Source organism: Prunus avium, chromosome 1 (assembly GCF_965620075.1).
Source record: "Prunus avium chromosome 1, drPruAviu1.hap1.1, whole genome shotgun sequence".
In the NCBI taxonomy this organism is placed as follows: Eukaryota; Viridiplantae; Streptophyta; class Magnoliopsida; order Rosales; family Rosaceae; genus Prunus; species Prunus avium.
In genome coordinates this window covers 3,713,568-3,730,435 of record NC_142284.1, presented here as the reverse complement: position 1 = coordinate 3,730,435, position 16,868 = coordinate 3,713,568, and the positions used below count along the sequence as shown (strand labels likewise).

At 37.0% G+C, this 16,868-nt stretch overlaps 1 protein-coding gene and 2 long non-coding RNA genes across 5 annotated transcripts; 1 reads left to right on the top strand and 2 right to left on the bottom strand.

Annotated features, from left to right (window-relative positions):
- The first annotated feature begins 3,874 nt into the window (after positions 1–3,874).
- LOC148297157 (uncharacterized) lies at positions 3,875–5,271 on the top strand. The gene is made up of 3 exons (XR_015832965.1): positions 3,875–4,055; positions 4,509–4,785; positions 4,906–5,271. It is a non-coding gene; the product is annotated as an uncharacterized LOC148297157 (long non-coding RNA).
- Positions 4,955–9,277, bottom strand: LOC110762112 (uncharacterized). 3 transcript variants are annotated; one of them, XR_015832964.1, is made up of 7 exons: positions 9,100–9,277; positions 8,349–8,646; positions 8,153–8,250; positions 7,228–7,371; positions 6,867–6,971; positions 6,649–6,735; positions 4,955–5,762 (listed from the first exon to the last, which is right to left on the bottom strand). It is a non-coding gene; the product is annotated as an uncharacterized LOC110762112 (long non-coding RNA). The 3 variants fall into 3 exon arrangements; XR_015832963.1 differs by lacking the exon at positions 4,955–5,762 and adding an exon at positions 6,211–6,467; XR_015832962.1 differs by lacking the exon at positions 4,955–5,762 and adding an exon at positions 6,211–6,479 and having other exon boundaries at positions 9,100–9,276.
- A 2,179-nt stretch (positions 9,278–11,456) lies between these two features.
- Positions 11,457–16,042, bottom strand: MED8 (mediator subunit 8). Its single transcript, XM_021957778.2, has 10 exons — positions 15,535–16,042; positions 15,264–15,447; positions 14,873–14,980; positions 14,705–14,769; positions 13,499–13,780; positions 13,272–13,328; positions 12,527–12,733; positions 12,227–12,280; positions 11,952–12,012; positions 11,457–11,843 (listed from the first exon to the last, which is right to left on the bottom strand). Exons 1-10 carry the CDS (start codon positions 15,997–15,999, stop codon positions 11,638–11,640), a joined length of 1,689 nt encoding a protein of 562 aa, XP_021813470.2. The 5' UTR covers positions 16,000–16,042; the 3' UTR covers positions 11,457–11,637.
- Positions 16,043–16,868: the final 826 nt, after the last annotated feature.

Sequence of the window (16,868 nt, the reverse complement as noted above, 5' to 3'; positions counted from 1 at the left end):
CTGTGTGGCACATATGGAAAAACCGCTGCATGGAGACCTTTGAAGATAATCAGTCCCACACTTCTCTTTCTGGTACCTATGTTTGTCAAGCTGCCAATGAGTGGATCTGTACCAATTCGGTGACCAATAGGAAGGCTGCTAAGGTTGAGGTTCTTATTACTTGGAATTTTCCTCCTGTTGGTTGGTGGAAACTAAATACTGATGGCTGCAGGAAAGGTGAGGAAGGGATTATTGGTGCTGGTGGTATTATCAGAAATGCCAATGGGGACTGGGTTGGTGGTTTCTCAGCTAATCTTGGGAGGGGGTCTGTTTTACAAGCTGAGTTATGGGCCATCCTCTATGGATTGCGGCTTGCTAACCAATCGAATTATTTTCCCCTTATTGTGGAGTCTGATTCCTGTTTGGCGGTGGACCTTGTGAATGCGCCTAGTTGTGACCCTCTTCACCCTTTGTTCACTCTTATCTCTAGTTGTAAAGCTAGCATGACTGGTGGTGTTTGTCGTATTCATCATGTCTTCAGAGAAAGCAATTCTGTTGCTGATATGCTTGCTTCTATTGGGGTCACCAAGCCTTTGGGTCTCCATACTTGGGTTACTGCTCCTGTTGCTGTCAATCAGTTAATCTTCAAGGATATGTGTAGGGTGTGCTTACCCAGACTTATTGTTCCTTAGTATTTTGTTGGGCCTTGCCCTCCTCTTTACCCAAAAAAAAAAAAATGATGTGGTTTTCGCACTTCACCTTTTTCCACCTGCGCACTGTTGTTATTTTTGTATATCAATCAATCTGAAATGGGATGAACACACATAGTAAATAATAGATGAGCAAGAAGATGCCAAAGAACACTTGAGGATTATGGGTAGACCTGTCAATGGATCGGATTTTGATCTGAATCTGGTGTAATTAATAAAAAATGGATTGGACTTCTCAATATGATAATCCGATTACAATCCGAATCCAATAATTCGATTATAAATGAATCCGGATATGGATTATAGTTGATCTAGTCCGACTTAGTATGAAGTATAATTTAGTTTTTTTTTTATGCTTTATATTAATATTTTATATGTGTAAATGAGTAATTTTAGCTTTTTATGCACTAAGAATACACTTAAAACTAATTATTATGATAAAATATCAAAAAATTGATATAAAAAGTAGATACACAATAAAAGAACGAGGCTACTAATGAAATTTTGATTTTTTTTTTTTACATCACAAAATAAATTTGATCTGAATCCGATGTGTAACGGATACGGATTGATAGGTGCAATCTGATAGTCTGAATACGATTTGAATCCGATAATCCGATTATAAATGGATTTAGATTTGGATTGAGGTATATTCGATCCGAATCTGACCCGTTTACAGGTCTAATTATGGGGCTCATATTACTCACACCACCAACTTTTTGGGTAGATGAATAAGAAATATTTTTGCTCACCACTTTAATCTAAGGTGTAAACTCACCACTCTTCTTAATACTTAACACGTGTCCATTGATATAACTGCAGTTAATGTTTTACTTTGATTTTTTTAATTATGAATATACTTATAAACATGTATCAAGTATTGAGAATAATGATACCTTAAATTAAAGTAGTTAACAAAAATATTCCCAAAATGAATAAGAGATTTTCTATTTAAACCTCACACTTCTCTTAGTTCACCTCAATACTTAAATCATTAAGCTGTAAGTTTTATTATTGTGTAAAAAGACAAAAAAGGTCATCTAACTTAATAATTAACCCTAGTACATTTATACACACACCCCACACACCTCACCACTCTTCATATTAAGTTTTATAAAAATACAAACTTATCTACATCCTATTGCCATATTATTATCCCCTACTTTCCCCAACCACAAGCTCCTTCCAACTTCCTGTTTACAAACTCTCTCTCTCTCTCTCTCTCTCTCTCTCTCTCTCTCTCTCTCTCTCTCTCTCAAGTTTTCAACTCAATAATACCCAAGTGTTGAAATTCCAGTTACAGTTCTTGGAGAAAGGTAAAGTTGTTCTCTTTCTCTAGAAAGTATTAAATTTTGGGTTTGGGGTTCCATTTGTTTGTGTTTTTTTTTTTGGGAAACAAAGAAAATTGTGGGGTTTAAATAGAAAATCTCTTTTATTTCTTCAGTTTGGGATGTATTTAAGGGTAGTTTGGGAAGATAATGAGGTTTTCTTAGAAATTACGAAAATTTAAATTAAAAGATGGGGTGAACTTAGAACATGAGATGAACTAAGAGAAGTGTGGGGTTTAAATAAAAAATCTCAATGAATAATACTTTGAACAAAAAGCCAGGCTACAAGTTGCAGTCCCCAAAAAAGAGAAATGCTATTTGGACACACAACATTGACACACTTAGTGACACCCGCTGATGTGTCAATGTATCATTTGCTCTTCTTTTCTCCTCATTTTCTGTTCAGCGAATGATACATTGACACATCAACGGGTGTCAACTAAGTGTGTCAATGTTGTGTGTCCAAATAGCATTACTCCCCAAAAAAAACATGCCACCACTGTACAGTGTAGGGGACAGATAGGTTAGAAAGGCAACGAAGGAAAAATACAATCCAACGACCATATATCGCAGGGTCAAGATCCACCGCTTTATATTATTCTGCCTTTTGAGACTTGTTGTCTTCTTCTGTCTATCATCTAAGGGTTAGGGTTTTTTCTTTTCCTTTTTGGGTATATGATCGCATGGTTATGGTTGAAGCTTGGTTAGTACACGTATCTGCTTGATTGCATTTGCCTGGATTCTTCCGAGTTTAAAGCGAGCCTTCTTCACGAAGGCTTATTTGTTTGGACTAAGTCAAACCATAGGATATTTACAAAGAACCATTATAATGACTGTTTACAACCCCAATTTTTCCAACATATGGATGGCCAATGGCCTTCCCTTCATTCTTGGCATTATTTTAAATGTCCCTTTTTCTTCCCTTCTCTTTTTGACTCATCAATTGGTGCCCTTTATGTCTTTCCACTTCCCTAGGACCTTGAGCATGCAATACCACCGCCCATTTCTTTTTGGTTTTTTCTGCTTATCCTCTTCTATGTGTAAGAGATCATATTCTATTGTTACACTTTCTAATCATTTGAGGTTTCCTAGTCTTGTGTTGATTAGGAGTACAAGTTGTGCCAAACTTTAAAGCTCAAGTGGATTACAACATCTAATTAGATTGGCTTAAGGAGAGCTCAAGAGTTCCTTGATGGGCAAGACTATTGAGTGAAGTCTATAGAAGGAGGTCCCTGTGCTACCGGCCAAAAACACACTCACATAAGTATTCTCACCCCATTTAGAGATAGAGAGATGGAGCCATATAACAGAGAAGCCTTCCTTCCTACACAAGCAAGAGTTTTCTTTTTACACAAGTCATGTCATCTCAAGATTGGTATTGACTGCATCATATAGCCTATTAGGCCCCGTTTGGTTCACGGAAAATATTTGATAGGAAATAATTTCTCATGTCTTTTCCCAATGATGGGAATTGGAAGATTCATTTCCCATGTTTGGTAATGTTATGCAAGTAACCAGAAAATACCACTTTATTTCATTTCCCATGTTTAGTTTGAGTGGGAATGTAAAACAAAGTTTTTTTAATTTTTCAATTATATCATATGAAATCAAATTTAAAAACATATATTTAATGCTATATTGTAATTCTAAATGGTTAATGGGGACAAAATGGTCAAATGTGCATTGGCCTATTTTCCCAAAGTTTCTCATGAGAAAGGAAAATGAAACCCAAGGAGGGGGAGGAGTGTTACATTTTTGGGAAATAGCAGTATATACCCCCAATTTTATAATCTTAACTAAAAATACCACCCACCCCCAATATTTGTACAACTATCACCTATAAATATAAAATTATTGTCCACTTATTGCTGAATTTTCACAAGTTCAGAAATTTTGTTCTCTCTTGGCTCTGTCTCTCTCTTCAGCCCGTCTCTCTTTCTCGCTCAGCTCTCTCCATCGTGTAACTCTCTCTCTCTCCGACGCAGTCATCTTCCTCCCTCAGCCATCCAAGCTTAACTCCACAGTTCACATCCACGAGGTACTGTTCACGTTCCTTTTCTTAGAAATTTGGGGTTTTTGTGTATTTGGTTTATGGTGTATGGATTTGTATGAAATTGGTTTAGGGGTTTCTTCCAAATTGGTTTAGGGTTTTAGGGTTTAGAGGTTGCTTTGAAATTGGTTTAGGGTTTATGGGTTTGTATGAAATTGGTTTAGGGGTTTCTCTAGAGTCTAGGGTTTGGAATTGATGAGATATCTGATCTAGGCTTCAAATTACCCTAATTTGTTTTTCTTTATTGTGATTGTGATTTTAGGTAAGGATTGGGTGATGGGTTTTTATTTTGGGTCATCTGATATGGTTTTGAGATTGGTTTCATATCTATGATTTTGGTTAGTGTTAAAGTAAATAAATGGGTATTTCAAACTTTTGTGAATGGTCGTCTGCATTGGAATTGTAATTAATCAAGCCTTCTGTTTGATGTACTCATTACAGGTAGGAAGGCGAATTGAGTCAGTGGTAGTCTCACTGGAGCAGCTCAAGTCCTCTGATTTTACTGATCAACAAGAATACGATGCCTGCAAAATGAAATAAAGGAGCTTTTCTGGTCATGAACTTTACTTTTGGACACACACATGCACAATGAACTTTACTGTCTTTGATGGCATTTTGTGTTATTTGTTTGATAGGAAGGTGATGTTGCTGTTGCCGTCGCTGACAGACTACTTTTCCTGGGTTGTGGTTGGTGGGTGTTATTGCGGATGCTTACAAGGTTGCCGATTCTCCTTCTAAGATCTCTCTTTCTCTCTGTTTCTACAAATTCTAAGTTTTTTTTTTTTGGTTACTTTTTTTTAGATTTCTTTTGCTAATTGTAATTGGGTCTTTGTTGCAGAGGTAGAGTTGTTTTGTGCCCAGAAGATTGTGACTTTTTTGAAAGTTCGTAAATGGAAAAGGCAGCTGCCCCTGCGGCTTGGAACCCTCAATTCGGAGGTATTATGCCCTGAATTTTTTACAAAAGAAGAATTGGAATTACCCTATAGAAGGCAAAACAAAAATATATAAGAGGAAAAAAGGAGCAAATTTATCTAATTTCCCTTTTTTCAGTTGTAGTTTTTTTTTTCTCGGTCATTTTGTTTTTTTTTTTGGGGTTCAGGATGCAGGGTCGATCTAGTTGGTTTACATTGATGTAGTTCCAATATGTAAAGATGGAGTTTATATATACATGATATAGAGTAAATTTCAGACCTTGTTAATGGTATTAGCCTGTTAGGCTTGTGGGAGATTCATTTTGTTTTCTTTCATTTTCTATAAATGATTCTAATTATTTACAACGTTGGACAGACTTCCCTACATCATTTTTGTTGTTGGTGGGGGGGGGGGGGGGGGGGCGCCCTATTTCGTTACCCTATTTCGTTACAGGGTTTATTGACTGCATGCTTCCTTGTTCTGGAAGACCTCCTCAGTTCCGTTGAGCCGACAAACCTTATGAGATTAAGACGAACAATATATCGTATCACCAAACATAAGTAAACCACCAAATGTAATCATCCTTTTCTTCAACCCATCACGAAGCATTTGCATATTTATTCATACCTTCCTTTTTTTGTAAATTATTTTTTAGTTGTTATTATTTTTTAAAATAATTTCTTACAATGTCTTACGGTGCAATTATAATGCACCTGACCGCCTGTTTTTGAAAGGCACGTTGTTTCTTTCTCCTCGTCGTCTTCTTTTTTAATGAAGTAGGGCCTAAACCATAAACCCATTGATGAGCCGTAGTCAATATACATACAATATAATAGCAATATTAGGCCAATATACATACACTAGAGAGGCAATATTAGGGCAATATAACGGCACTACAACAGCAATAACATCACAATATACATGCAATAGTGTGGCAATATGCATACAATATGTACGCAATACAAAGGCAATATTAGTACAATACGCATGCAATAGGACAGCAATATTAAGTCAATCTACATGCAATACACACACATCCATTACAGACTACAATTTAGACATGCAAAATAAATCGCCACCGAACCCTAACAATTCAGACTACATTTTATTATCTTTAAAGCTATCGTCTAATACGTTCCCAAGCTGTTACATTTAGGTTTTTGTTTCCTGTGATTCTATACAACGATTTTAACTAGAAAACCAATTATAATGCTTTATTAACGAATATATATGCTCAAAAATTATTTCTTTCATAAAACTTGAAAATTCAATTGTTATTACATAGTCAACCAATCTTTGCTCTATTACATACATACTTCCTACCTATAATTATAAATCATGGAGAGCTCACAAATTCTACTAGTTTGATCTTAACTTCACCAATTTGTTCTTCGGTGTATGAGTTAGCTCTCTCTTCTTGCACATTTTTCAAGCTGTTCTATTTTCCTCCCATGTAGCAATATCAGCAACAACAAGTTATCTACAGATCTGAAATCATAACTGTAGATGATTCTCAATTAACAAAGAGGAAAACCATTTTCTTTTATAGCTTTGGTTCTGAAATATAACAAAATGCAAAGACCTTTGCTTCTGAAAAGGAGCAAAAGTTTGTCAACCAATTCATAATAAAAAAGAAGAAACTAGTGAACCTAACCAGAGAAATGCTAACCTGCAAAACCAACTTCAATACTTTAACCACAACATAAATACTTGAGATTTTCTTCTCATGGATTATGATTAGAGGATTTTCCAATTCCTATCAGCACATACACAAGTTTGAAGATAATCAGCATCAAGCAAAAAGGGACTTGAGGTGCTACTAACTTTAGCAAGCAGCCCTCTAACAGTTTCAAGACATAGTTATCGCTGAATCAAACTAAAACTTACACATTTCTGATTGTTCTGGTTGGTGATGAAATAAGGGGATATGTAGCCCCTGTCTAGCTTCATTCCCTTAACAACCTCCAACTCATTGGCCAATGTTTTCCCATCCTGCAGAAATTAACATAGTGTGAAGCTTACATGTTTTGGGTATCATTTGGGAATAAAAAAACTAAAATAAAATTATTTGCCCTCCAATATATTTCTGTAAAAATTTCATAAGACCCATACATACCTCACTTTAAAACAACAATAAAAAGAAGCTGTTATCATCCAGATTTCAGCCCTTGCAATACGGTAACTACACTAATATGCCTATGACATATCTGCTGACTAGAAACAGACATAGGCAAATAAAGTCACATACCCATCAGCACAGCCACTGTCCAGGTCGTGATGAGATACAAGCCAATAGACGACCACCACCAAATTACTCTTCAATATGTTGGTCAAGGGTGCAAATCTGTTGACGCTTCTCCAACTTTCTTACTACATGGTTGTTCTTCAGACCCTAATCATGAAGCACAACAATTTAAATTCATGCCATTGAAGAGGAACCACAAGAATCTAACTTCCTAATACAAGCGCAAAACCCATATGTATGCATAATCGGTACATCTATAAATTCCCACATGCCTAAATATTAGATATCAAATCATTAGATGACTAGTAAATGCATAACCTATTTGCTAATCTGTATGCAAAACTAGAAATAACTACAAGCATCAGCGTGAAACATGAAAAGAAAGTAAAAAGATGAAACATGCAGACGCAAGGTAACACTTCACATTCAACCTCATAAGGTTTGTCGGCTCAACGGAACTGAGGAGGTCTTCCAGAACAAGGAAGCATGCAGTCAATAAACCCTGTAACGAAATAGGGCGCCACCCCCCCCCCCCCCCCCCCCCCCCCCCACCAACAACAAAAATGATGTAGGGAAGTCTGTCCAACGTTGTAAATAATCAGAATCATTTATAGAAAATGAAAGAAAACAAAATGAATCTCCCACAAGCCTAACAGGCTAATACCATTAACAAGGTCTGAAATTTACTCTATATCATGTATATATAAACTCCATCTTTACATATTGGAACTACATCAATGTAAACCAACTAGATCGACCCTGCATCCTGAACCCCAAAAAAAAAACAAAATGACCGAGAAAAAAAAAACTACAACTGAAAAAAGGGAAATTAGATAAATTTGCTCCTTTTTTCCTCTTATATATTTTTGTTTTGCCTTCTATAGGGTAATTCCAATTCTTCTTTTGTAAAAAATTCAGGGCATAATACCTCCGAATTGAGGGTTCCAAGCCGCAGGGGCAGCTGCCTTTTCCATTTACGAACTTTCAAAAAAGTCACAATCTTCTGGGCACAAAACAACTCTACCTCTGCAACAAAGACCCAATTACAATTAGCAAAAGAAATCTAAAAAAAAGTAACCAAAAAAAAAAACTTAGAATTTGTAGAAACAGAGAGAAAGAGAGACCTTAGAAGGAGAATCAGCAACCTTGTAAGCATCCGCAATAACACCCACCAACCACAACCCAGGAAAAGTAGTCTGTCAGCAACGGCAACAGCAACATCACCTTCCTATCAAACAAATAACACAAAATGCCATCAAAGACAGTAAAGTTCATTGTGCATGTGTGTGTCCAAAAGTAAAGTTCATGACCAGAAAAGCTCCTTTATTTCATTTTGCAGGCATCGTATTCTTGTTGATCAGTAAAATCAGAGGACTTGAGATGCTCCAGTGAGACTACCACTGACTCAATTCGCCTTCCTACCTGTAATGAGTACATCAAACAGAAGGCTTGATTAATTACAATTCCAATGCAGACGACCATTCACAAAAGTTTGAAATACCCATTTATTTACTTTAACACTAACCAAAATCATAGATATAAAACCAATCTCAAAACCATATCAAATGACCCAAAATAAAAACCCATCACCCAATCCTTACCTAAAATCACAATCACAATAAAGAAAAACAAATTAGGGTAATTTGAAGCCTAGATCAGATATCTCATCAATTCCAAACCCTAGACTCTAGAGAAACCCCTAAACCAATTTCATACAAACCCATAAATCCTAAACCAATTTCAAAGCAACCTCTAAACCCTAAAACCCTAAACCAATTTGGAAGAAACCCCTAAACCAATTTCATACAAATCCATACACCATAAACCAAATTCACAAAAACCCCAAATTTCTAAGAAAAGGAACGTGAACAGTACCTCGTGGATGTGAACTGTGGAGTTAAGCTTGGATGGCTGAGGGAGAAAGATGACTGCGTCGGAGAGAGAGAGAGAGTTACACGATGGAGAGAGCTGAGCGAGAGAGAGAGACGGGCTGAAGAGAGAGACAGAGCCAAGAGAGAACAAAATTTCTGAACTTGTGAAAATTCAGCAATAAGTGGACAATAATTTTATATTTATAGGTGATAGTTGTACAAATATTGGGGGTGGGTGGTATTTTTAGTTAAGATTATAAAATTGGGGGTATATACCGCTATTTCCCTTTTTAGTTAAGATTATAAAATTGGGGGTATATACCGCTATTTCCCTACATTTTTCCCCTTATTTTCTCATGTGTCAGGCAACCATTTCTCATAGCTGGACTTACCAAATATGGGAAAGCAATTGATTTCTCACCCAACCTCATTTCATATCAACCCAAATGCAGTGCTTACATATTTTGTTTCTACTTAAGGCTCTTATTAAGGCTGTGGTTTTCTTCCTATAAATAGGAAGGAACTACTCAGAATCAAAGGACACAAAAATAAAAATAAAAACCAACAATCAAAATCCAAAGTCACTCAACGCCTTTACCTTTTCTTTTATGTAGGATTCCACATAAATATATCAACTAAGTATTTTTTTTCTTGGAGCACCATCTTGACAATCATAACTCTGGAAGAGCCTCCTAGCTTAATCGCCGAACTTTTTTGGTTCATTAACAAGGAGAAAGCCTCATGTCCTAGGAAAAGGAACCTACAGCCAAGATTTGTTCTTTCCTTAGCCTCAATCGCTTTTATTAGAACTCATAACAAATATATATCGTTTTTGTTATTCATGTGAGTCGAACCTAAAACCTCCTCAAACTAAATTGAGACAAATATCACTACACCAAAAGCTAATTGATCTTATTAATATTATTAGTACTGCAAAAGCGTAATAAAAAATGAATAATTGATAACTTGTGAAAACTATAGCCTTGGTGGCTCGTGTTATGTATTTAATGTTCATTTATGGCTCTTATAAATAAAAGTACTCCAAATGGAACATGGTCATATTGCTCTATGTTCATTATATTCAAGAGATCAAGGTTTGGCTCCTTAAAACTAAGGAGGTTCTCCTCCTCAAAACTGAGATTTTGACACTTGTTCCAAAACAAAGAGACTTTAAAGAATTTCAAAAAAAAAAAAAAAAAAAGTTCAATGAAATCGACAAAGTTTCAAAATCCCATTTGTTTTGAGGAGGAGCTTGTCTCAAGGATGGTCAAATGCAAGATTTTCAGTTGAAGAAATCTTCAATATCAGTTATAATATTCCTATTACAAATCTTCAATATCGGTTATGTGACAATTATGAACTCTTTTACGTTTTTTGTCAAATTAATTCATATTGAGCCATTCCAATTTCACCTGTTGTTCTTTTTTCTTACTTCCTTATCTTTCCACATTATTATTCCCATCAAATTGTAACTAGGTTATATCAACCACATCGGTTACCATAATCTTATTGCACTATAGCAACTATAAAAGCATGTTCCATCCAGTGTCACAAAATTAGTTTCTTCACAAGCCATACCTAGCATGGCTCGGTTCAATTATGGAAGTGTAGCTTTGCTCACCATGTTCATTTTCTTCTTCACGTGGGCAGGGCTTGGTCGGAAGACAAGACATGTTAGAGTCACAAATGCATTGGAGGGAGGCTCGACCCTCACCGTTAACTGCCGATCTGAGGACGATGACATTGGTATCCAAGTGCTCCAACCTCAAGACTCATTTGAATTCCATTTTAAACCGACGTTTATCGGAATAACACGATTCTACTGCAGTTTTCAGTTGCCGGATGCATCGATTCACTGGTTCGATGTGTATAATCACTGGAGAGATGGTAGAGATTGCAGTGAGTGTTATTGGGTTATACGTGATGGTGGCCCTTGCACGTTTAACTGGGACAACCAACAATACGACATTTGCTATAAGTGGTCGTAAATGAAGTCCACTAATCAATTAGTTTTTTGTTTGGTTTGGTTGTTATGTGAATTGTGAATGAAAATGAACTCGATCCGCATGAATTAATTTATATTTTGAAGAGATAATAAGAGTCTAATTCATTTCTATTGATTTAACTTTTATCAAAACAAAATATGTTAAGAACCTTTACAGAACTGGAAAGTTATTGATTTAGCTTCTGCACCCCCACAAATTACAAACCTTGTGCATCTGTGCCTATAATCTGGGTGTTCGTTCTTAATACTTGGACAAGAGTATGGGCTTCTGAATGGATGACTGCAAAGTTATTGATTTAGCTTCTGAATTAAGTGTAAGAGATTATCACTGAATTGGAGAGTGTTTCTACAAACTAAATAATAAACAGCATGTACAAGCTTTTTTATAGGTCAATAACAACAATTACATACACCAGGTTAGTGCCAATTGCCAATTCTTAGCTATTTTACCCAAACAGATAGACACTAACTCTGTTTTTCAGAGAGCAAAAATTTAAAAGTTTTGAAGTTTCTGTTGACAAACTAGAAACATTAGTCTTATTGCTGATTTTGCTGTCTCTGTTGGCCAAAATTGGGATGATTCTGTGGTGTGCCCTGAAGTGCTACCATATTAGACTGAAGATTCTGAGCATTTGGTGGAATGTTTCCGAATGCACCTTGTGAACCGTGCTGCTGTTGCTGCTGCTGCTGCTGCTGCTGTAGGGGCATCATACCACCAGTATTTGCTGCTCCCATGTTAAACACTGCAAGCAAAGACCCCAACTGCTAAATCAAACCAGGAACAAGAAGAACCTGATTGCAATACTCATATATGAGGTTAAAATTAGACCGAGAAAGGGCGTAAGTCGTACTCTGATCACTCAACATTTGGGAAGCATGGCTTCTCTGGGGATTGTTACCAGACAATTCAAACTGTGGAGCAAAAAAAGCAAAAGGGATTAAGTCATCACATTATCAGTCACATGATATCAAAACAATTCATATCATCAAAATACATCATCCACCTTAGATAAGTTAGCCTTTGAGAATAAAGCACAAGCAAAAAGGAAAAGGCACAAACTAATAAAATGAAGAAACTAACATAAACATAGGAAACACAACAAACCAAATCACATAGGAAATGTACCTGCATTCGAGGCAGAAGTGCTTGTGAGGGCATAGTGGCCGAAATGTTTGGTATCTGGAACAGGAAAAGAAATGAAGATGTAATGGCATAAATATCATCAAGAAGTAAAAAAAATGCAGCACTTTGAATTAAATGAAATAGAAGGGCATAAAGGTGGAGTTACGCAAAACTTACACAATATAAAATACAAGCATATCACAAACAATACAAGTTGATGTTCTGAATCATGCAATGAATAGAATCTTCCCACTCATTTTCATGCAAATAATAAAGTGATAATGAATTGGCACAAAATCTAACCATTTGACTCGGTGTCGTCTGAGCAGCATTAAATAGTGCACTATTTGCAGTGCCAGAAAACTGGCCAAGATGACGACTCATTTGATTTCCTGGATTAAGTTGGTTTTGACCAATGCCTTGTTGAACGTGTCCAGAAGGCAACTGCCTACCCTGAAATTGCTGGTGCCCCAGAGGCTGAGAAAATTGCATTTGATGTTGTCCGTGTAACTAGAGAGAATAATAATTACTAGTTAAGTAACCCCAAAAATGGGGAAATGCAGCAAGACAAATAAATGCTATTTTGCATTGTTGATGCAAAAGCTCATATAGTTTTGTCAATAACATGAGAGAGGGAGAGAAAGAAAGAGTAGCGCCTAAAATACTACAGTTTTGCAAAATTCTCTAATATGGGAAAAGCACACATTCATTCCCCATGACTCTACAGTCATCCGTTCAGAAGCCCAAACTCTTATCCAAGTCTTAAGAACCAACACCCAGATTATAGGCACAGATGCACAAGGCTTGTAATTTGTGGGGATATGCGGATGCAAATACTTCCACCTTATTAAACAAAAGGGCAACGCAAGTAAATAGATTTTTCATTAATATCTTAAAGTACATATCTAATTCCTGAAAGTGTGAAAGATTCAATGAAAGCAGCATCTAGAACCTTAGAAAAACATAAGAGAACTACTAAGAGATGATAACCAGAAAAAGAGACAAGAAAAAAGAAAAAAGGCAAAAAAGGAGTTAGCAACAGAGTTACCGACTGAAACTTCTGCGCCTGGCCCTGCTGCAAATCATGCAGCTGTTGCAGTTGGTTCTGCATAATGAATGAGAGAGTCAAAAGTTACATTCTCTAGATGACTGGCCATGGACTTAATCTAGAAAATAAATTTTGGAAACTCGCATTGAGTCTTTAATGAAATGGATGATGTGGCAACAATTCCTAAGCCATAAAATAGCATATAGGATGTTGGCATAAAACCTTACTTGCCCTAGTCCTTGCATTGCAGATTGCCTAAATTGTTGCTGAGCAAGGAGTTGCTGCTGCTGATGCTGAGGTAATTGCATCAATTTTTGCTGCTGTTGCTGCTGTTGTTGTTGCTTCTGTTGTTGGCTTTGTTGTTGAGGTGATGGCGTATTCATCATGTTTGTGCTAGACCTTGGGGAGTTGGCATACGGCAGTGGAGATGTTGTTGTGTTATCAAAGTTTGAAACACTGGTACCACCAGGAGATGCAGCCGGTCTTCCCATTAGTTGTGATCCAGAAACCTGCTTTTGACATTGTCGAGTAAGAGGGCCAGAAGATGCATAGTACATCTATATCATTTAAACATTCATCAAAGTAAGGAAACTTGAAAAACAACGTTATGTTGTTGGCTAAGGTTGAACAAGGTTATGTGAGACCCTGACCAAACCCTATTCTCTTTTAAAGAAAATGTACAAATCCAAATTACAGGCCAAATCAGTCCACTAAATGGGTTTGAGGTGGATCCCACTCAACATGTTTACAAAATAAACTTATGAATAATAAAAGTAGAAGTTTAGATGAAGGAACCGATAAGGGGTAATGGTAAGGATGCCAAGAACGTAGCCTTGCCAACATGATTACCAAACAATAGCGCAAGACAACTGGAAGGGATCCCTCACTACTTACAAAACAATAGCTCATAACAACTGGAAGGGATCCCTTATTACTCAAACACTCATTTTGGATAGGCCCAGAGCCAAAAACCAAAGTGAAAAAAATAAAGCTACAGAAATAAGAAATTTTAAAACTGTATAATTGACCTCACAAATGCAGAGAATGAAGCAGAGAGTTTCAACAAGATGGAAAACAAAACGGTCCTTTTGTGGAGAGAGTATCTAAGCTGTGTAAACTTTGAGGATGTAGGTCTTGCAACTTCAAGTGATGTGATCAAAGAAGATGGGAATAAATGCAGCAACAACAACAAAAAAGCGGCCAAAATGAAAGATGGCAGAGAAAATGTGAGGAAAGATTCAGAGATCCGTGTGCTTATATTCTGAAAAATGTGATTATGTATAGGGAGAGATGATGATGAAAACAATACTTTCTAAGGTAAATTCAATGGACAACAAAATGAAATAACTTTATCATCATAACTTGATTAGCAATTCCGCTCAATTAAGAATTCAAACTCACAAAGTGGCCCTTTAAGAAGTCTATCATCTAACCTGCATCAAAGGGCTCTGAGCAGTCAAGTTACTTGATGATACAGGGGTATTCTTTAAGTACATACCTGAAAAAACTTTAGTTAAAGTCACCTGAAAAGCAATGGGGTACAACCTAGTACATCAACTCAAGGTTAAATCATGGTTGAACAACAAGTAACTGATTATTACCAGAAGTTTCGGCAAAAGGCTGAGCTCCATCACCTACAGTGAGCACATCTACCAGATGCATTGGAAGTGCAGTTGTATTCTGTCTTTGGTCTACAGGTAACCTTAATCCTGCATGCATGCATTTACAAACCCATATGAAACCATTCACATATATCCATACTCGGTTTGAATGACAAGTACTAAATCATAAACAAATAGAGACACTGCATTTGAAAGTTAAAGCAATAACCCGATTGCAATATTAAGAAAAAAGAACCTAAAGCTGAGCAAGGACCTAAAAAGTAGAGCTTATGAATGAAACGATCACCAAAATCAATCAAGCAAGTCGTTAACAAAAACTGCAACATTGAGAAGCAGAAAGTGTTTCAGAAAGACAATGAATAGTGGTTACCTTCGCCAAAATTAACAGCAGCACGGAGAAGATTTTCTTGCTCTTGAATTTTGGCAGCCTGAGCCTTGTCCAGAGTAGGAACAATAGGTATGCCTTGACGAGTTCCAAAGCAGTAAGCTTTACGAGTATCAGCCAATACTTTCTCAGCACTTTCACAAGCTGCTCCAATCATATCAATCCTTGCCTGCATACAATAATCTGAAGCTTCTGAAATTGAATAGACATACAAAATTGGAACAAAACTCAGATGCTAAAATGAACCCTAAATCACCTTCAGCTTCTCAATTTGCGAACCTATGGGGAGGCTCTGCAAACCATGAAGCAATTGCTCTCTCTTGGCATTGTCTTCAACCTCCATCTCAGGCAATAGCTTCGAGGACAGCATCACGGGTAACACTGTAGAGTTTTCAGCGTTCACATTCTTGGGATGAACCACGAAAGCCTTGGAGACCTTCTTGATTTCATCGACGATATTGAAGAGCTCGAGATTGACCATGGAGTATTGGCTCAATATGTCTTGCCATTTGGGAGTTGTGTTGGCGTAAGCGTAGGCGTTGAGGTCGTCGAGAATGCGAGAGATAGCTTTGAAGAGGCTGATGGCTCGGGTCTTGACGGACTCTAGGTTCAGCTGTTGCTGCAGGGCGTCGTTTAGCCTCTCTACCGCCATGGGTTGCGGTGGTTGTTGCTGTTGGGGCTGAGGAGGTTGGTTCTGTACCACGCCTTCCATGGCTGCCATTGTTGCTTGAGAATCAGAGCGAGTGAGAGAGATTGAAAGACGAGGCTATTTGCTTTGCTCCATGAAGCATTTTTCATTTCGGTGGGCCAATTGGGCCATTCAGGCCCAATGTAAAATTCAAAAGTTTCATTCCTAGAATGCCACCCATATCCACTTTGGTGTTATTCCCGCCAATCACCCATTATTAGGTTTTAACTTTCCAACATGACAATTAGTGATAGTCTTAAGATACCGGTACGATAACATCCCCGTTACATGCAATTTCTTCTCATAATTAAGGATTAATTAGATTGACACCCCTCTCATATTTTGTGTTTTTGTAAAAATTTCTCCAAAAATAAATTTAAAAATAAAAATTAAATTGCACATACATCCCTTGAAATTTATTCATATTTTCACATACCTCCCTCAAACTTTACCAATATTCCACATCATTTTAAAAAGTTTTATAATTATAAAAATTTGAAAATTTTCACCTAATTTTCCCCTCCCCCTATTCCATTTTGCAAAACCACCCTTTTGCCATCAAACACATGTATTCAAAGGTGCAATATAATACTAGTTTAGTGTTATGTTCCCTTAAAATCATGCCAAACAAAAGGGTATTTACATGTTGCATATTTTATGGTCAAGAGCATAGACAGAGCCACAATGGGGTTATTGGAGTCAAACACCCCACCCCACACACCCCCCGCCCCCACCCTTAACCCTCATCTCCTCTCCTCCATTGCATCCCTGCCTGCCGCCGTATCCACCACCTATTGAGTGTGTGTCCCCCCTTTATTGAAATTGAATTTATGACTTGATTATATTGTTTTACACTATAACCCCAAAAGACAAAATACCTGGATCCGTCACAGGTGCAAAGC